The sequence below is a fragment of the Stegodyphus dumicola genome, chromosome 1, assembly GCF_044657685.1.
Source record: "Stegodyphus dumicola isolate Sdum_Otavi_A_Nest chromosome 1, ASM4465768v1".
Lineage (NCBI taxonomy): Eukaryota > Metazoa > Arthropoda > Arachnida > Araneae > Eresidae > Stegodyphus > Stegodyphus dumicola.
In genome coordinates this window covers 265,001,485-265,015,185 of record NC_140768.1, presented here as the reverse complement: position 1 = coordinate 265,015,185, position 13,701 = coordinate 265,001,485, and the positions used below count along the sequence as shown (strand labels likewise).

General features: G+C 30.6%; 1 protein-coding gene across 1 annotated transcript in view; it reads right to left on the bottom strand.

Annotated features, from left to right (window-relative positions):
- Nucleotides 1-13,701, bottom strand: part of Pcif1 (Phosphorylated CTD-interacting factor 1) — a 105,657-nt gene that overhangs the window by 27,526 nt on the left and 64,430 nt on the right. The window contains exons 10-13 of the mRNA XM_035376525.2: nucleotides 10,369-10,531; nucleotides 3,606-3,781; nucleotides 2,934-3,020; nucleotides 2,626-2,810 (exon numbers count right to left, since the gene is read on the bottom strand). Coding sequence (XP_035232416.1) covers nucleotides 2,626-2,810; nucleotides 2,934-3,020; nucleotides 3,606-3,781; nucleotides 10,369-10,531 — 611 coding nt within the window. The remainder of the gene's footprint in view (nucleotides 1-2,625; nucleotides 2,811-2,933; nucleotides 3,021-3,605; nucleotides 3,782-10,368; nucleotides 10,532-13,701) is intronic.

Here is a 13,701-nt window from a genome sequence, read left to right as displayed (position 1 = left end):
CAACTAGCAAGTCTATCCATAGGTGACTTTAAGCTTAAAATTCATTTCAACAGTTGGTGATCAGATGCCACAGTAATCTCTTAACCATCAATATAAGCCTCGGAATTTATTCAAAGCCCATATAACAGCAAGTGCTTCTCTTTCTGTTGTAGAGGAATTTCATTTGGTTGATGAGAACAAACAGCCAGCATATTCTAATGGATGTTTCTCTGAACCTTTTCCTTGTAATAGCACAGCACCCAAAGCACAGTTATAAGCATTCATCCTAATAACGTAAGGCTTTGTTGAATCATTTTGCTTTGTGGGAGGGCTAATGAGAAGTCGTTATATCTGGAAATATTTTTTTTTTCAATGGTCTCCATGTCCAGCTTATGTTCTTAGTTAGATTACTTAAAAGTTTAGCTATTTCTGAAAACATCGGTATGAATCTTCTATACCAGGAACAGGTCTGTTAGAAAGACTGCACTTGACATTTCTTGGAGCCAAGCATCTTCTGTGTAGCAGAGGATTTCCCCCCCCCTGATCATTTTTTACTCTTTCACCAGTAATCCAGTGACCAAGATACTTCACTGCAAGCAAAACTACATTTCTTGCGATTTGCAGAAGTTTAAATGTCAGCAGCCTCTCAAAAATTGCTTCTAGATTAGCTATAGGTTTTTCGAAAGTCTTTAATAGTATTATAATATTATCTACGTAAGAGAGAATGAGCATATCTTTCAAGCCGTTTTGGAAGTCGATTCATTTCTGAAAAGTGGCCAGAGCAGTTTTCAGTCCAAAGGGCATACAAACAAAATGGAAAGTTACAAAAGACCAAACTATTGCTGTTTTGTCTGTCTGTAAGATACACGCTAACATGATGGTACCCAGACCGTAAATCTGTGGTTATCATTTATATGTTTAGCAGCATGCAGTACCTGATTCATCCCTAGGTAATGGATATGAGTCTGGCATTGTAACTGCATTAACCCTCGGTAAGCAACACAAAGTTGGACGTTCTATTTGGTTTGGGCACAAGAACAACAGGCACAGGATATGGAAATTCACATTCTTCTATTATTTCCTTTTCCAGTTCATCAAGCTCCTTCTTTAAAATATCCTTCTTGGCTGGAGACATCCAATACGGGATACTGAAACCAGAAGATTATTCCCAATATCTATATTGACCCCCTCTTGGAATACACTTTTATACTTCACCAATACAGCAGCGAGTTTTTCCCTTTTATTTTCAGTTAAAATACTTCCTTCTTCATGTAAAAGACACATGTTGACATTAGCAGTCATATATGCATTTTCAAGATGTACAAAATTAGCTTCCTCAGCAAAATCATATGTCACACATGGTTTGTAATTAAATTACCATTTGTGATCCTTGAAGTTTAGAACAATCCCAGCTTCCTGATCCTGCTCCTATTAGCTTTGAAAATTGTTATTTCTAGATCAGTATTTACAGTGGTAGTATAAACTTCTATATTAGACTGATTTCCATTTTCAAGAATCATTGTCATATTCATCTTATGAAAGTTCACTCCTTGTTCTATCAAAAGTTTGTATAAAATTTCACTGCAGTGGAATGACTTGCTCCACTATCAGTACATGCAATTTCCCAAATTCCATTTATCTTTAATTTGAAGACAGTAACTTGAGTTCATGTGTAGGAATTCAGCTGGATGTTTCTGAACCAAGATGATTCCTTACTTTCAGCTGGACTGTTGCACTTAGGGCATTTTGTCTTAATACAACCTCAGAATGAAGGGAAGAAAGTTATACAGTCCTTCCCCGATTTGTTACATTGTGCAGTTTTCCTATCTTAGAAAATTCGGAAAAGGCAATAGTTCCAGTCAAACGATGACATGAATAAAATTATATTAAGCCTTTTTTATAAAAGCAAAAACACCCTTCTAAAAAAAGCATCTTTAACTTTGTTCATTAAAAAACCAAATGAGCTAATGCATGAACAGCAAATCTTTGGTTCCAAAAAAAAAAAAAAAAAAAAAAAAGATGAGCAAAATTATATTCAGCCTTTTTATATAGCAAAGAAGATATCTTGATCTTGCTTTTATTGGTAAAACATTGATAAAAAAATTGCATAATACTTAAGTCAGTGTTTTTTTTTTTTTTTCCCCAGATACAGGCAGCTATCTTGCAGCATAGCTCTCAAAGAGATTCTGTACTTGCTATGATGCTTCTTTTTGAATGATTAATTCAAAACTTAAGAAACAAAAATCACTTAATACCTATCCCAGCCCATGATTCTGTTACTAGCTTAATTCAGCTGGCATGGAAACAACATATTTTTCAATAGCATTAAAAACAGATTTTTAGAAGCTTTGCTGAAAAGATTAAACACCATCCTGTATAATAATAAGGTTTACACATATTTATCACATTTAATAATTTATAGCAAATTGCAAGGATGTTCAATATTTACAAGGTGCTGATACTAGTAATATTCAGCATACTCTCTTCACTAAAATTTCCTGACCTTGCTGAAAATTTCAGTAAACTATAATTTTATTTTCTCCACGTTTTGGCCTCCAAAAACTAAATGAATCCCTCAACAATTATTCAAAAGTATAAACAATATGTTCTTAACATATAAATAAAAAAAATTTTTAAAAAAATTACCCTCGAGAACCAAAGTAGCTGTCTGTGTCAGGGAAAGCAGAACAGTATTGTCTGAAGTAACAATTCAAAGGTGAAGCAAAACATTCAAATGATACACCAAAATGTTTATGCAAACAATCAAACACAGCCACAGACAATGAACCTTGAATTCCATGGCCCTCGTTATGACTGATACCAGAAAATGCCTGCAGGAAAAAAAAAAAAAAAAATTCTTAAAATTTTAAAAATTTCATATATATATATACATATACTATTTTTTATATATACACAGTAAAACAGAATGAAATGTAGTAGGAAAATGTACATACTTGATAGCGCTTCAGCATGCACCAAACACGAGCAAGAAAATTTTCAAATTTCCTGTCATCAGAACAGTTTAAACGATACAAATGTTCCTGTCAACAAATAGAATACTTAGACAGGACATACTTATGCTACACAATTACATCAAATACAAAAAATTCTCACATAATTCTTCTAAAATCTTCAAATGATAAATATGCTTGATGTCATAATTTTCAATTTGAGTATCTGTAAGGTCTAAATTATTTTTATAAAAGATAATTCAAGGGGGAGGCGAATTCTGAATAATTCTCTTAATTGTTAAATGCCAGATTTTAACTCCAATGCATATCACTTGTTTTTAACATTACGTTATTAAAAGTATGTGATAAATTCTCACATTATATACAGAACAGAACACCAGTGAAAGAGACTCCCTGCCCTGAAATATCAAATTCTATCAATTTTTAAAGCATTCACTAAGATTATTTGGTCTAAATAAATGCTTAAAATCCAAAAAACAATCAGTGCTTTGTTCAATTACCTCTTCACAATTTTAAAGTCTTTAAAAACTAGAAAATATTACAACAAATATACAAAGTAAAATTTACTATGTTACAGCTTCCATACAAAAAGTTACATAAAAATGGATATTGAAATACTTACTTTTGCATTTTGGAAGAACTGACAAAACTTACCAGTTTTTGGAAAAAAACAGTGCTAATTCTAACAACATCTCCTTTGAAACGTAAAAGTGTGTGTTCTTTTTCTGTATGAAGTTGGACAGTAGGCAAATGTGGGGATGAAATAGCAAATTGTACAGGATAACAATAAACTTTCTTGTGAATGCTAACTTGCAATGGACTGGTAATTTCTGTTAAAAAAATATTAAATTTCAGAAACTGCAAATCAATTATTTTAAATTCCACATAGTAAATGACTACATACATTTTATGCATAAAATAACATTCAAAACTTGCATAATTCTCAAAAGGTCATAGATAATAAAAATTTTGTACTGAAATAAGCCCCAAAATAACCACATAATTAAAAAAAAATTACTAAGAATTTCCAAAATCTGGTGTTTCATTAAACAAAATGCAAAAATTTCTCTGACAATTAAAAGTTTTAATTCTAATTGATAGATGGCACTGATATATATTTAAAAAACAATGTTTACCATTTACTGCATGAAATACATTTAAAAAATAACAGTTATTTCTTTTATGCTACAAACCTTCTTGTGTCAATTTCTTCATTCTGCCAACTATTTCCTTTTAATATGACCGATATTGATAACCATTTACAATCAATAAATTCAACTATTTATTTAGAAAACAAAAGAAACACATGCTTAATCCACAATTCTGCTTAACAGCCTGAGCGAGATGACTGTGTGGCACTAGTGAGCACGTACATACATGAGGGAGGAAGGTTAAGTACAAAGAAAGACAGCAACTTTACACAGTCTCTGAGTCTTGGCGAGCCTCTGAAATCAACCTTCTAGCTAACCAAGCCATATATACAGATTCTAGAACACTTTTTTGTAAGACCTTTAAGTAAGCATATTTTAAATAAATTATGAAATACAATCCAAAAATTAAGGCAGTCTATGAAAAGAATCCAGCCATAAAATATCAGGGGCACTTTGGTATTACAATCAAGGATATATCTGTTTCTCATGGCAATTTTGGGAAACTTGGGATTCTTGGCTTTCTGGAGAGTTAAATAAATTCTTTAAAAACATACTTTTAACCAGTTTTCATTATAACTAACATTTCACATTGAATCATACTGGCCAATTTCGAAATTTATTTTGTTAAAGTTATTGTATCACTAAAGCAAGCAGATGATGGACTCCATGTTTCCTAATTCGACACATCAGACTTCTAGCTGTTTTCAGGAGATGAATATATTCATGCATTAAGGAGTCTACATGAAACTATGGATCCATCTTGTCATCTAATGTAACCTAGATAAGTAAGTAGCATGTGACAGCTCTGTCATGGTGTAAAATGGATTTTGTTGGGATCTTAAAGCACTAGAACTGGGGTTCTCAACCTCTTGACTAAGGTGTACCATCTAAACAAAACTGAAAACCTTTAGTACCAGCACTACATTTTAGAATTATTATTTTCTTGTTTCTCAACAGAAATTTTAAATATATATACATATTATTTCCCTTTGCACAACCTATTAGCTATTTATATTAAATATGCACACATAAAAATCATATTAAAAATTAGTTACCATGTTAATTATCAAAATTTAACTTATAATACTTTAATTGCAAAATCTGAGCCTGTTTAAGAGATATCAGTTTCTTTATGTCTGGTTTTATTTCACTTGGTTTTAACCATAAATTAGGGTCCACTTTTAATTTTGCTCTGTATTTATTTTTCAAATATAACATGGAAGAAAATCCTTATTCACACAAATAAGTTGTGCAAAAAGCCAATAAAATGAAACGGCTTTGTTTGAAATGCTTTTACATTATTATTATTATTATTATTATTATTTGATTCAGCCAAAAGTTAACAGGTACATTTGAACAAAATGAATTTCTAATCCAATTTTCTTCTTCATAATCCTTGGGAAAATACACGCTGAAATTACTTATGAAAAACAATGATTTTTAGTGTCGGATGCTAATTCTTTTATTTTCAAATTATTTTTGATTAGAAAGCTTTCTAAAAGTTCTAAAAAGTTAAAAATATTATTATCAAATTCTTTGATTATTAACTTGAGTTTTTTTTAACAATGCATTTTTTTTTTATCTCCAATGGTACACAAATTAACACTTTGTCCTTGTAATCATAAATTTAAATCATTTCCTTTTCAAAAATATTAAATGAATATGCTAAATGTGCCAACTATAATTCACTAAAATTATGAATCAAATTTCTGCAATTCCAAATTTTGAATCACAAAGAAAAATTTAAATTTCTGATCAAAGTTAAAAAAAGAGGATTTTAAACCTCTGGATAATCACCTTATTTTGGAATGTAACAAAAGTACTTCATGTTCACTGCCGCATCTCTTGGTATAAAATTGTAAATATTCTTGAATTTAGAGCTCGGCTTTTAACAAAAATTAACAATTTTTCACAGCTTGACTGAAAACAATTTTCAAGTTTTCGGGAACTGTTTTCGCTATTAAAGCTTGACAATGATTTGATCAGTGAGTAAATTTTGTTTCAGGTGAGACTTTTTTTTTTATTTGAGAAATAACACCAGAATGTTTTTTCGTTAAAGCATGAGCTCCGTTATTGCATGCGGCGGCAATGCACTTATCCCCAAGGAATATCATTTTCAGACATAAAACTGTCAATCACTCTGAAAATTTCACTTGCAGTTGTTCTAATATGAAGAAATTCCCAAAATAAATACCCTTCAGCAATTCCTTTATTTTCTTTGAAACTTATGTAAACTAATAATTGAATAAAATTAGTTATATCAATAATTTCAACCAATTGCAATGTGAAATACTCACTGAGTTTTATTTTTTGAATAAGTATCTCTTTTATGGAATTCGCCATTTCATGAATACATCAACTTACTGTATCATTTGAAAACAAAATACTAGTTAGTTCATTAGCTGCTTTTTCATTGAATAATGTTAAAATGATATCTTTAGCTCTGGTAATATAAGGTTTTCTCTGATAGTGTGAGCCTGCTCAGTCTTGGCAATCCTTAGGCTTACTATATATCTAACTTCTAAAGCTTTTTCACTTGAAATAACAAAACATTTCATTACTTGTTTACTATTTTTGAACTCCAATAATTTCTTCTTAAAACATTCTTCAGATTTATCTTTAAAATAGCATGCTTAGATTCAAGGTGTCCTTAAAGAAACGATTGTTTCATACTTTGATTGGGAAACAGTTCATGGCAGACAACACATTGAGGTTGAGGGTCCATTTCATCTCCATTCCAAGTAAACACGAATGATAAATAACTTTCATTATATTTTCTGTAAACAATTTTTTGTTTCTTTTCAATAGCCTTAGTGCTAGTAGACTGTCCTGGATCTATCATCTGTGAATCACCGCTTTTCCGCTTAGCCAATCCTAGTAATATTTCCATTTTGAAATTCGAAGTTTGTTTTATTATTTTTTCAAAAATATTTAAATGCACAATATTGTTCTTCAAAAATAAATGACAATATTCTCAAATAGTTTAGAAAAGTAAGGAATACAAAGCAACAAGAAGACAAAATACCTGCTGTTGGAGATAGCAATCGATGTTAAAAAATGATTCTAATTGAAAATAGAGCAATATGAGCCTGGAAACAGTGGCGACATAAAATGTAGACATTCTAATAAAACGATCAACTCTAAAAGAACCAATGAGATGCGACTATCCTTTTATAGGAACTTATTTTTATTTCCTATTAAATACAACATCCATTTCTATTACTTCTTTTAAAGCATCATTTATGACAAATTTTATTATGTCTATGCTAAAAGAATACTTGTGAAAATAAAAAGGGTTTTGTTAAAGGTCTATGGGCGGTTCTTAACATTGAACAAAGATCAGATAAATTTAGAGTGTAAGAGAAAAAATTTAAACAGGATGTTGGAGTATTTAATTATTGAATTTAATAGTTAAAATACTTTGTTTCTTTGCATATTGCCTATTTCTCTCTTGCATACAACCAGTGGTGCACGTACCACCGGTTGAGAATCGCTGCACTAGTCTTCATTAAGAAGATTAGATGTAGACTTCAATACACACACCACCTGTACCTTTTTGATGAATGTCATCTTCCCTGTAAGTAATGACTTATGATAGCAGTATAATGCACCTTACGTATGACACAGACCTGGTTCAATATTTTATCGCCTTCTAGTATTCTAGAGAACTCCCACAATTACCAGATAAGACCACAATGCATGCTATATCCAACAAACATGGTTGAATCTACTTTAAAAAAACAGAATCAATCCTATGTTTTTCACTTCAGTTGACAAAGAGCTAGTCAAAGGAAACTTGCATAGTCAAAATCTTTCTGAATAAATTTATGATCCAAAAGGAATTTTTAAAACAATGCTTACTGATTTTGACCAAATTCTCATTTTATCTAGATAAATTTGTTCAAATCCTAATGACTATAATTATGTTCCATAGCTTATTATTTACTGCACAAAATTTATTTTAAAAAAATCTGAAGCAGACACCCTGACTTCCTTCTATGGGATATTAAATTATACACATTTTTTGCTGCATTTGATTTAAACTTGCGAGCATTATTGTCAATGAACTGACCGATGAGATGCAGAGAAACAAAGAATACAGACTCTCGGTTGTCCTAGATTATCGGTGAGCCCGGTCTGAGCACACCTAGGGTTCACTGTTTGATTTTAGGCAAGATTTCAAGGTAAAAACTTAAAACTAATATAGAATAAGGAGATTAGCATACAGCCAAAAAAAAAATAACATAGAAATTTCTTTTCAAACAATTCCTTTTATACCCTAAAAAAAATCTGGAAGATTTCTTTGAAAAATGAGGGTCTTAAAAAACTAAACATGGCTAAAATATATGGACTGGTTTGTGTTGAGCTGCCATCTACTAAAAATAAAGAAGGTTCAGAGTAACCTATTAATCCTTTTTCAGTCAATTTTTCTGTGCGTACAGAAGGAAATTTTTAGGTGTGTCCAAATCGGACATGCAGACACCACAACTTCCTTGTATGGAATAATACACATTTTTTGCTGCATTTGATTTAAACTTATTTCATTACAGATAGATTTCATTTAATTCAGTTCTCACTTTGTAGTAAGGCAAAAATGCATAAAACTTAAAAATATCTTCATGAAAAATTGAAAAATATAGAAAAAAATAAAACATCAAATACAGTTAAAACAATTTTTACAATTAAAATTAAGAGTTTCTACGCAAAAACAAGCAATTCAGCCAGCAGATTTTTTGGTGCAAGTTGAATGTCTACTTTTCGTCCCACTCGGCCAAAAAAACACTGAAAATGCAGAAACTGGCTTAATTCACTATTCTGCTAAGTTTCAAATGTAAACAAATATGGCTGCTATGGTAAACAAAAATTAGGCTTAGTTACACTTAAACAAATTTTAAATCGTTAATAATTCTACAACTATTGCATGCAGATTAAGTAAAGATATGAAAACCTTAACCAGAAGCTAAGACTTACATAATTCAAACATTTTGCAGCAAAAAATGCACAATTTACCAACATGTAAGAATAAAAAAAATAATCTCATTGAACCGAGTAACAGAGTGGGTATACATATAAATTTCGTTTTGTATATTCTAAATAGGTTTTTCAACTACATCTTAGTTCATTGGATTTTCTGTTTAAAGATTCACATTTTAATTTTTAAAAACATTTTTCACTGTTCTGTTTCTTCACTTTTGTTTTTCACTTTCATTTTCAATTTTTTTAAAGAGATAGAATTCTCTTTATTTAAGATTTTTCTAATGTTTATAATTAAAAAAAGAGCCCAAATTTTCGAATGAACTATAATTTAAATAAATTGAAATGGTTCATCGGCTAATTCTGGATACAAAAAAGCAAGGATTTTTGTAGAAGAGAGATTTCAATAAGTTTCAATGTTCCTGCCCCCTGATGAAGTGACATTGAGATTGATTGAATTCCTCTTCTGTTTTTGTTCATTTTTCTTTTAATTTCATAATTTTTGAAGAAGGGTTTTGCTTGTTTGAAATGTTTTGGTTTTAAAATTTTAAAATTTATTATTGCATTTCTATGATTATTTGGAATTTATTAATTATGAATTTAAATTTCTGGTCTTTGTGAAATATTAATTCTAAATTTCTTACTTCATGTCTTTAATGATAATGTTTCTGCAGCTTAATGTGCGAAAATAACTAAACATTTTGATGTTTTGTTTTCAAAAGAATTATTTTGTAATTATGCATATATATATACACACATTCACATATTTATATACTTTTCGTGCGGTGGATTGCAACCAAAAAAGGAGGTGCACCACTACATGTTATAGCAGTCCTTCCTACATATTTTCAAGGTTCTGGAACTACTTGTTTTTGAGTATGAGAGATACATACATATGTATATACAGACATTAAGAAAAAATCTTTTTTGATTCCATTTTAAATCAATTTTATGATCTGTTTGGGGAAAATGTGTCCTTTATTCAGTTTTAACATATAGTTGTCACACAAAAGCATAGTTTAATTGCATTTGGCAGCTATCGAAATAGATATTTTCATTGAAATATGATACCCGAAATTTTTTGCGATTACAATACTTCCTTTACTTCGTACAAAAAAGTAATAAAAAGTGATTATTTTGAGTTCTACTAGAAATTTGGTATTCTCCCCCCCCATTATAAATATGTTGACCTAAAATTTAAAGTAGAGACAAAAAGCATGGGGACTACTTAATTTCCTCACTTCTTCAAGTATTGTATTTTACATTTAATTATTGAAAATATATTACTCTACCTTCAATTCCATGCTGTCTGAAGAGTGCCCAATGCTTATCTCGAATCTTTTTTGCATAATCACATGACAAATTATAAATTTTTGCACAGATGGCTTCAACTGAATCTTTTGCAGCTTCAACAAGATGAGGCTGACACTGTTGCTTCAAATGAGCTAACCTTTCCTGCAAAATACAGAATTCTAAAATAAAAATCAATTTTTAACATGAAAACTGCACAAAAACTTTTTGAAGGACAATATTTATATCTCATATACAAATTCAAAATATTTTAACCCCATCATTACATTACACTTTAAAAATACATTTTTGAAGGATTTGTTTTGGAATACTTATAATTAATGTAACATGCAAAAATAACTCCAGTAGGGATACTACAAATATAATTTTTTAAAAATTAAAAAAAAAAAAAAAAAAATCTGAATGCTTCCAGATTTTATGTATATAAAATCTTTTTGCATGTACATTCAAAAGAGCATTTTTTTAAAACATTTTGTGTGTTATCTTTATTTATTAACATTTAAAAGTTGGGTGGCCTAACAATCGGCCAGAGCTGCAGTGCCTCAAAAGGCGGCTGTGGCCGAAATAACGGCCAGCGAATTCCACCCCCCCATCCTTCAGGATGCTGAGATAGTCATTGTCCGAATAACCTCCTTACTACTTATGCGAGATGACCTTTGCACCTCCCAACTCTCGGGTTTTGTAAATTCCCTTTTGTTTCTCTCAGCTGTGAAATCTTAGCAATTTTGGTATAACTCTGATAAATGCCCTAATTTCACCAAATGGGGCGATATGTGTTTTGCGTTGGTTTTTGGCGTGATTGAGTGTTGTACGGCAAACATGTCGACGTTGAAAAATCTTTTGGTGGAGTAGTTTAATTGCTAGTTCGTTCATGTCGCATGTGTTTTTGAAATGGCCTATGTTGCGATGAAAGACATGGTGGAAAGGTTTCAGCCGCGTATTTTAGATTGTGTGCAGAGTAAATTTTGTATGAAAAGGTACGATGTTGGAGTTGTTAACGAGTCTTTTGTTCATGGATGAATTTATGGGGATCGTAGTATATTTTTGGAATTTCTGTGGGAGTTGGGACTTTTAAAACGGAGTTTGACGTGTCCGAAATGCGGAGCTGATATGAGAACTTGGACAAAAAATTGTGTTTCTGATAGACTTGTGTGGGTTTGCAGTAAAATTGTTGCTAATAAAATATGTCGGTGTCAGCAGAGTTTAAGGTTTGGATCTTGGTTTTTGTGTAGCAAGTTAACGTTGGAGGAAGTTTTTATTGGTACTTTTGAAATTTTGAATTGTAGGAAGGCATGTGATATAGCAAAATCGTGGAAGTTTTCTTCACAGAAGTTGTGTGACTGGCGAAATTTTATTAACGAATGTATTTTGGACTTTGTATGCTCTGTATCTGAGAAGATAGGGGGAAAAGATATTTCTGCTTTTAAAAGAAGCTTTCATTATGGAAAGTGCATTTTATTTTATTGTTTTTATTTTGTAGAATGTTATATTCATTGTTTTTTGGATGAATTTCCGTTTTTATTGTTGTTTTTTGAATTGTCTGAAATTTATTTTAGTTTATTTTCTTGATTTGTTTTTAGTGTAGATTGTGCAATTTGTAGATGTTTTTTAAAGTTGAAACAGAACGGCGTGTACATGGTATTCTCTGAAATTTATTGTTGTTATGTTAATTTATTAAAGCGAGGTGTGCGTAGTTCGTAGATTCGTTCGTTGCCTACAGTGTGCCATTCGTAGATGTTTTTTTTAAGTTAAAACATGTCGCTGTGTACATGGATTCTTGTCAAATATTTTTGGTTAGAAACTTTACATTTTTGCTAACTAAATTTTTTGTTTTTGTTTCGGATTTTTAGCTTAAATCGTGTGTTCAAAACGTAGTTTTTGCATGTGCGAAAACCGTGTTTTTGGAGACATTTTAGGCTTAAAGTTCGAAATGTAGACAAAAAATTTAGATAGTAATATGGCAGCGTGAAGTTTCTTGCCAAAAATATTTGGCGAGAAATTGGGCGACCTTGAGGGCGCATATCATAGTTATTAGTATTAATTATCTATATTAGTATTAATTTCACCAACTTTTTAGTGTCATTAAAAATGCATTTTTTCTTTATATTTTCTCTTTTTATTGTAATTTTTGTATTTAATATTGCTATTTAAAAAATGCAAAATGCAATGAAAATATAATCAATGAAATCTGTTTTTAAAGTAAAGGAAAATAATTTTTTTTAAAAAAGCTATAGGATAAAAAAAGCTTTTATCACAAAATTGCAAGAAAGAACAATGAACAATAATGTAGTTGAAAGATGAAATAATGGGGTGAAAAACAATAAACTGAATAAGAATGCTAATGAAAAAAGTAAACGAAACTAATATAAGAAAAATACTACGAGATTTGTTTGATATATAAATATAAGCTGTTACACAACGCTTGGAAACAAATAAAAGCGAACTGCCGATTTATATGAGAAACAAATAGTTAAACATCATTTTCAAGTATAAATTAAAAATGTTAATTAGTACATGTAATTCTAAACTAAATTCAGTTTGGAAACAAATAAAAACTGAATAGATTTAGAACTGGTTATAGGCGTGCATTTGCTGATAAGGCGTATTTTCATTATGACGCAACATCAAAAGTTAATATTCCAACATACAACAATTATTTAACTACGAAATCTCACCATAATATGTTTCCCTAGTTTAGGGAAAAGAAACAGCAGAAAAGAGAACAAATTCAACAAAATCTTTTATATTATTCCCTAACCTCTTATCTGAAAATTAACAAAGGTGACCCCCAAAGGCGACCTACAGGAAAAGTTGCAAAAGAGTAGTAGTTTCCCTTTACAATGGCAGCTAAAAGGGGGGTGGAAATGCATTTGGATTTCCCGTCTTTTTAAGTGAAACCTTTCCAAACTGCCCCGTCTCTTAAAGGTTAAATAGCATGTTATTTGCACTGATACCTCATAAAATTCAGTTCAACAGCAATATCACAAAGTATTTGAAAACATATCTTTAGAATTTCCGATACACAGTCTTGCATGCTGGAGATAAATATCCCCCCATACAGAGTTGCCATTGCTCGCTTTGAAATCATTGAGTTTGTTATTAAAAAATTCATTAAAACGTTACAAAGTTTGAAACTGATGATAAAACAAATTTAAAATTCAAAATGTGGGCTTCAAAGTGGCGATATTTAGATAAAGGACTACATTATTCATAATATGAGGGCTCTAGGTACCACTGTTTTTTCACAATACGAGAAACAGTCCTGCAGATTTTTCATCATTTAATTTACATGACAATAATATTTGATAGGCAAC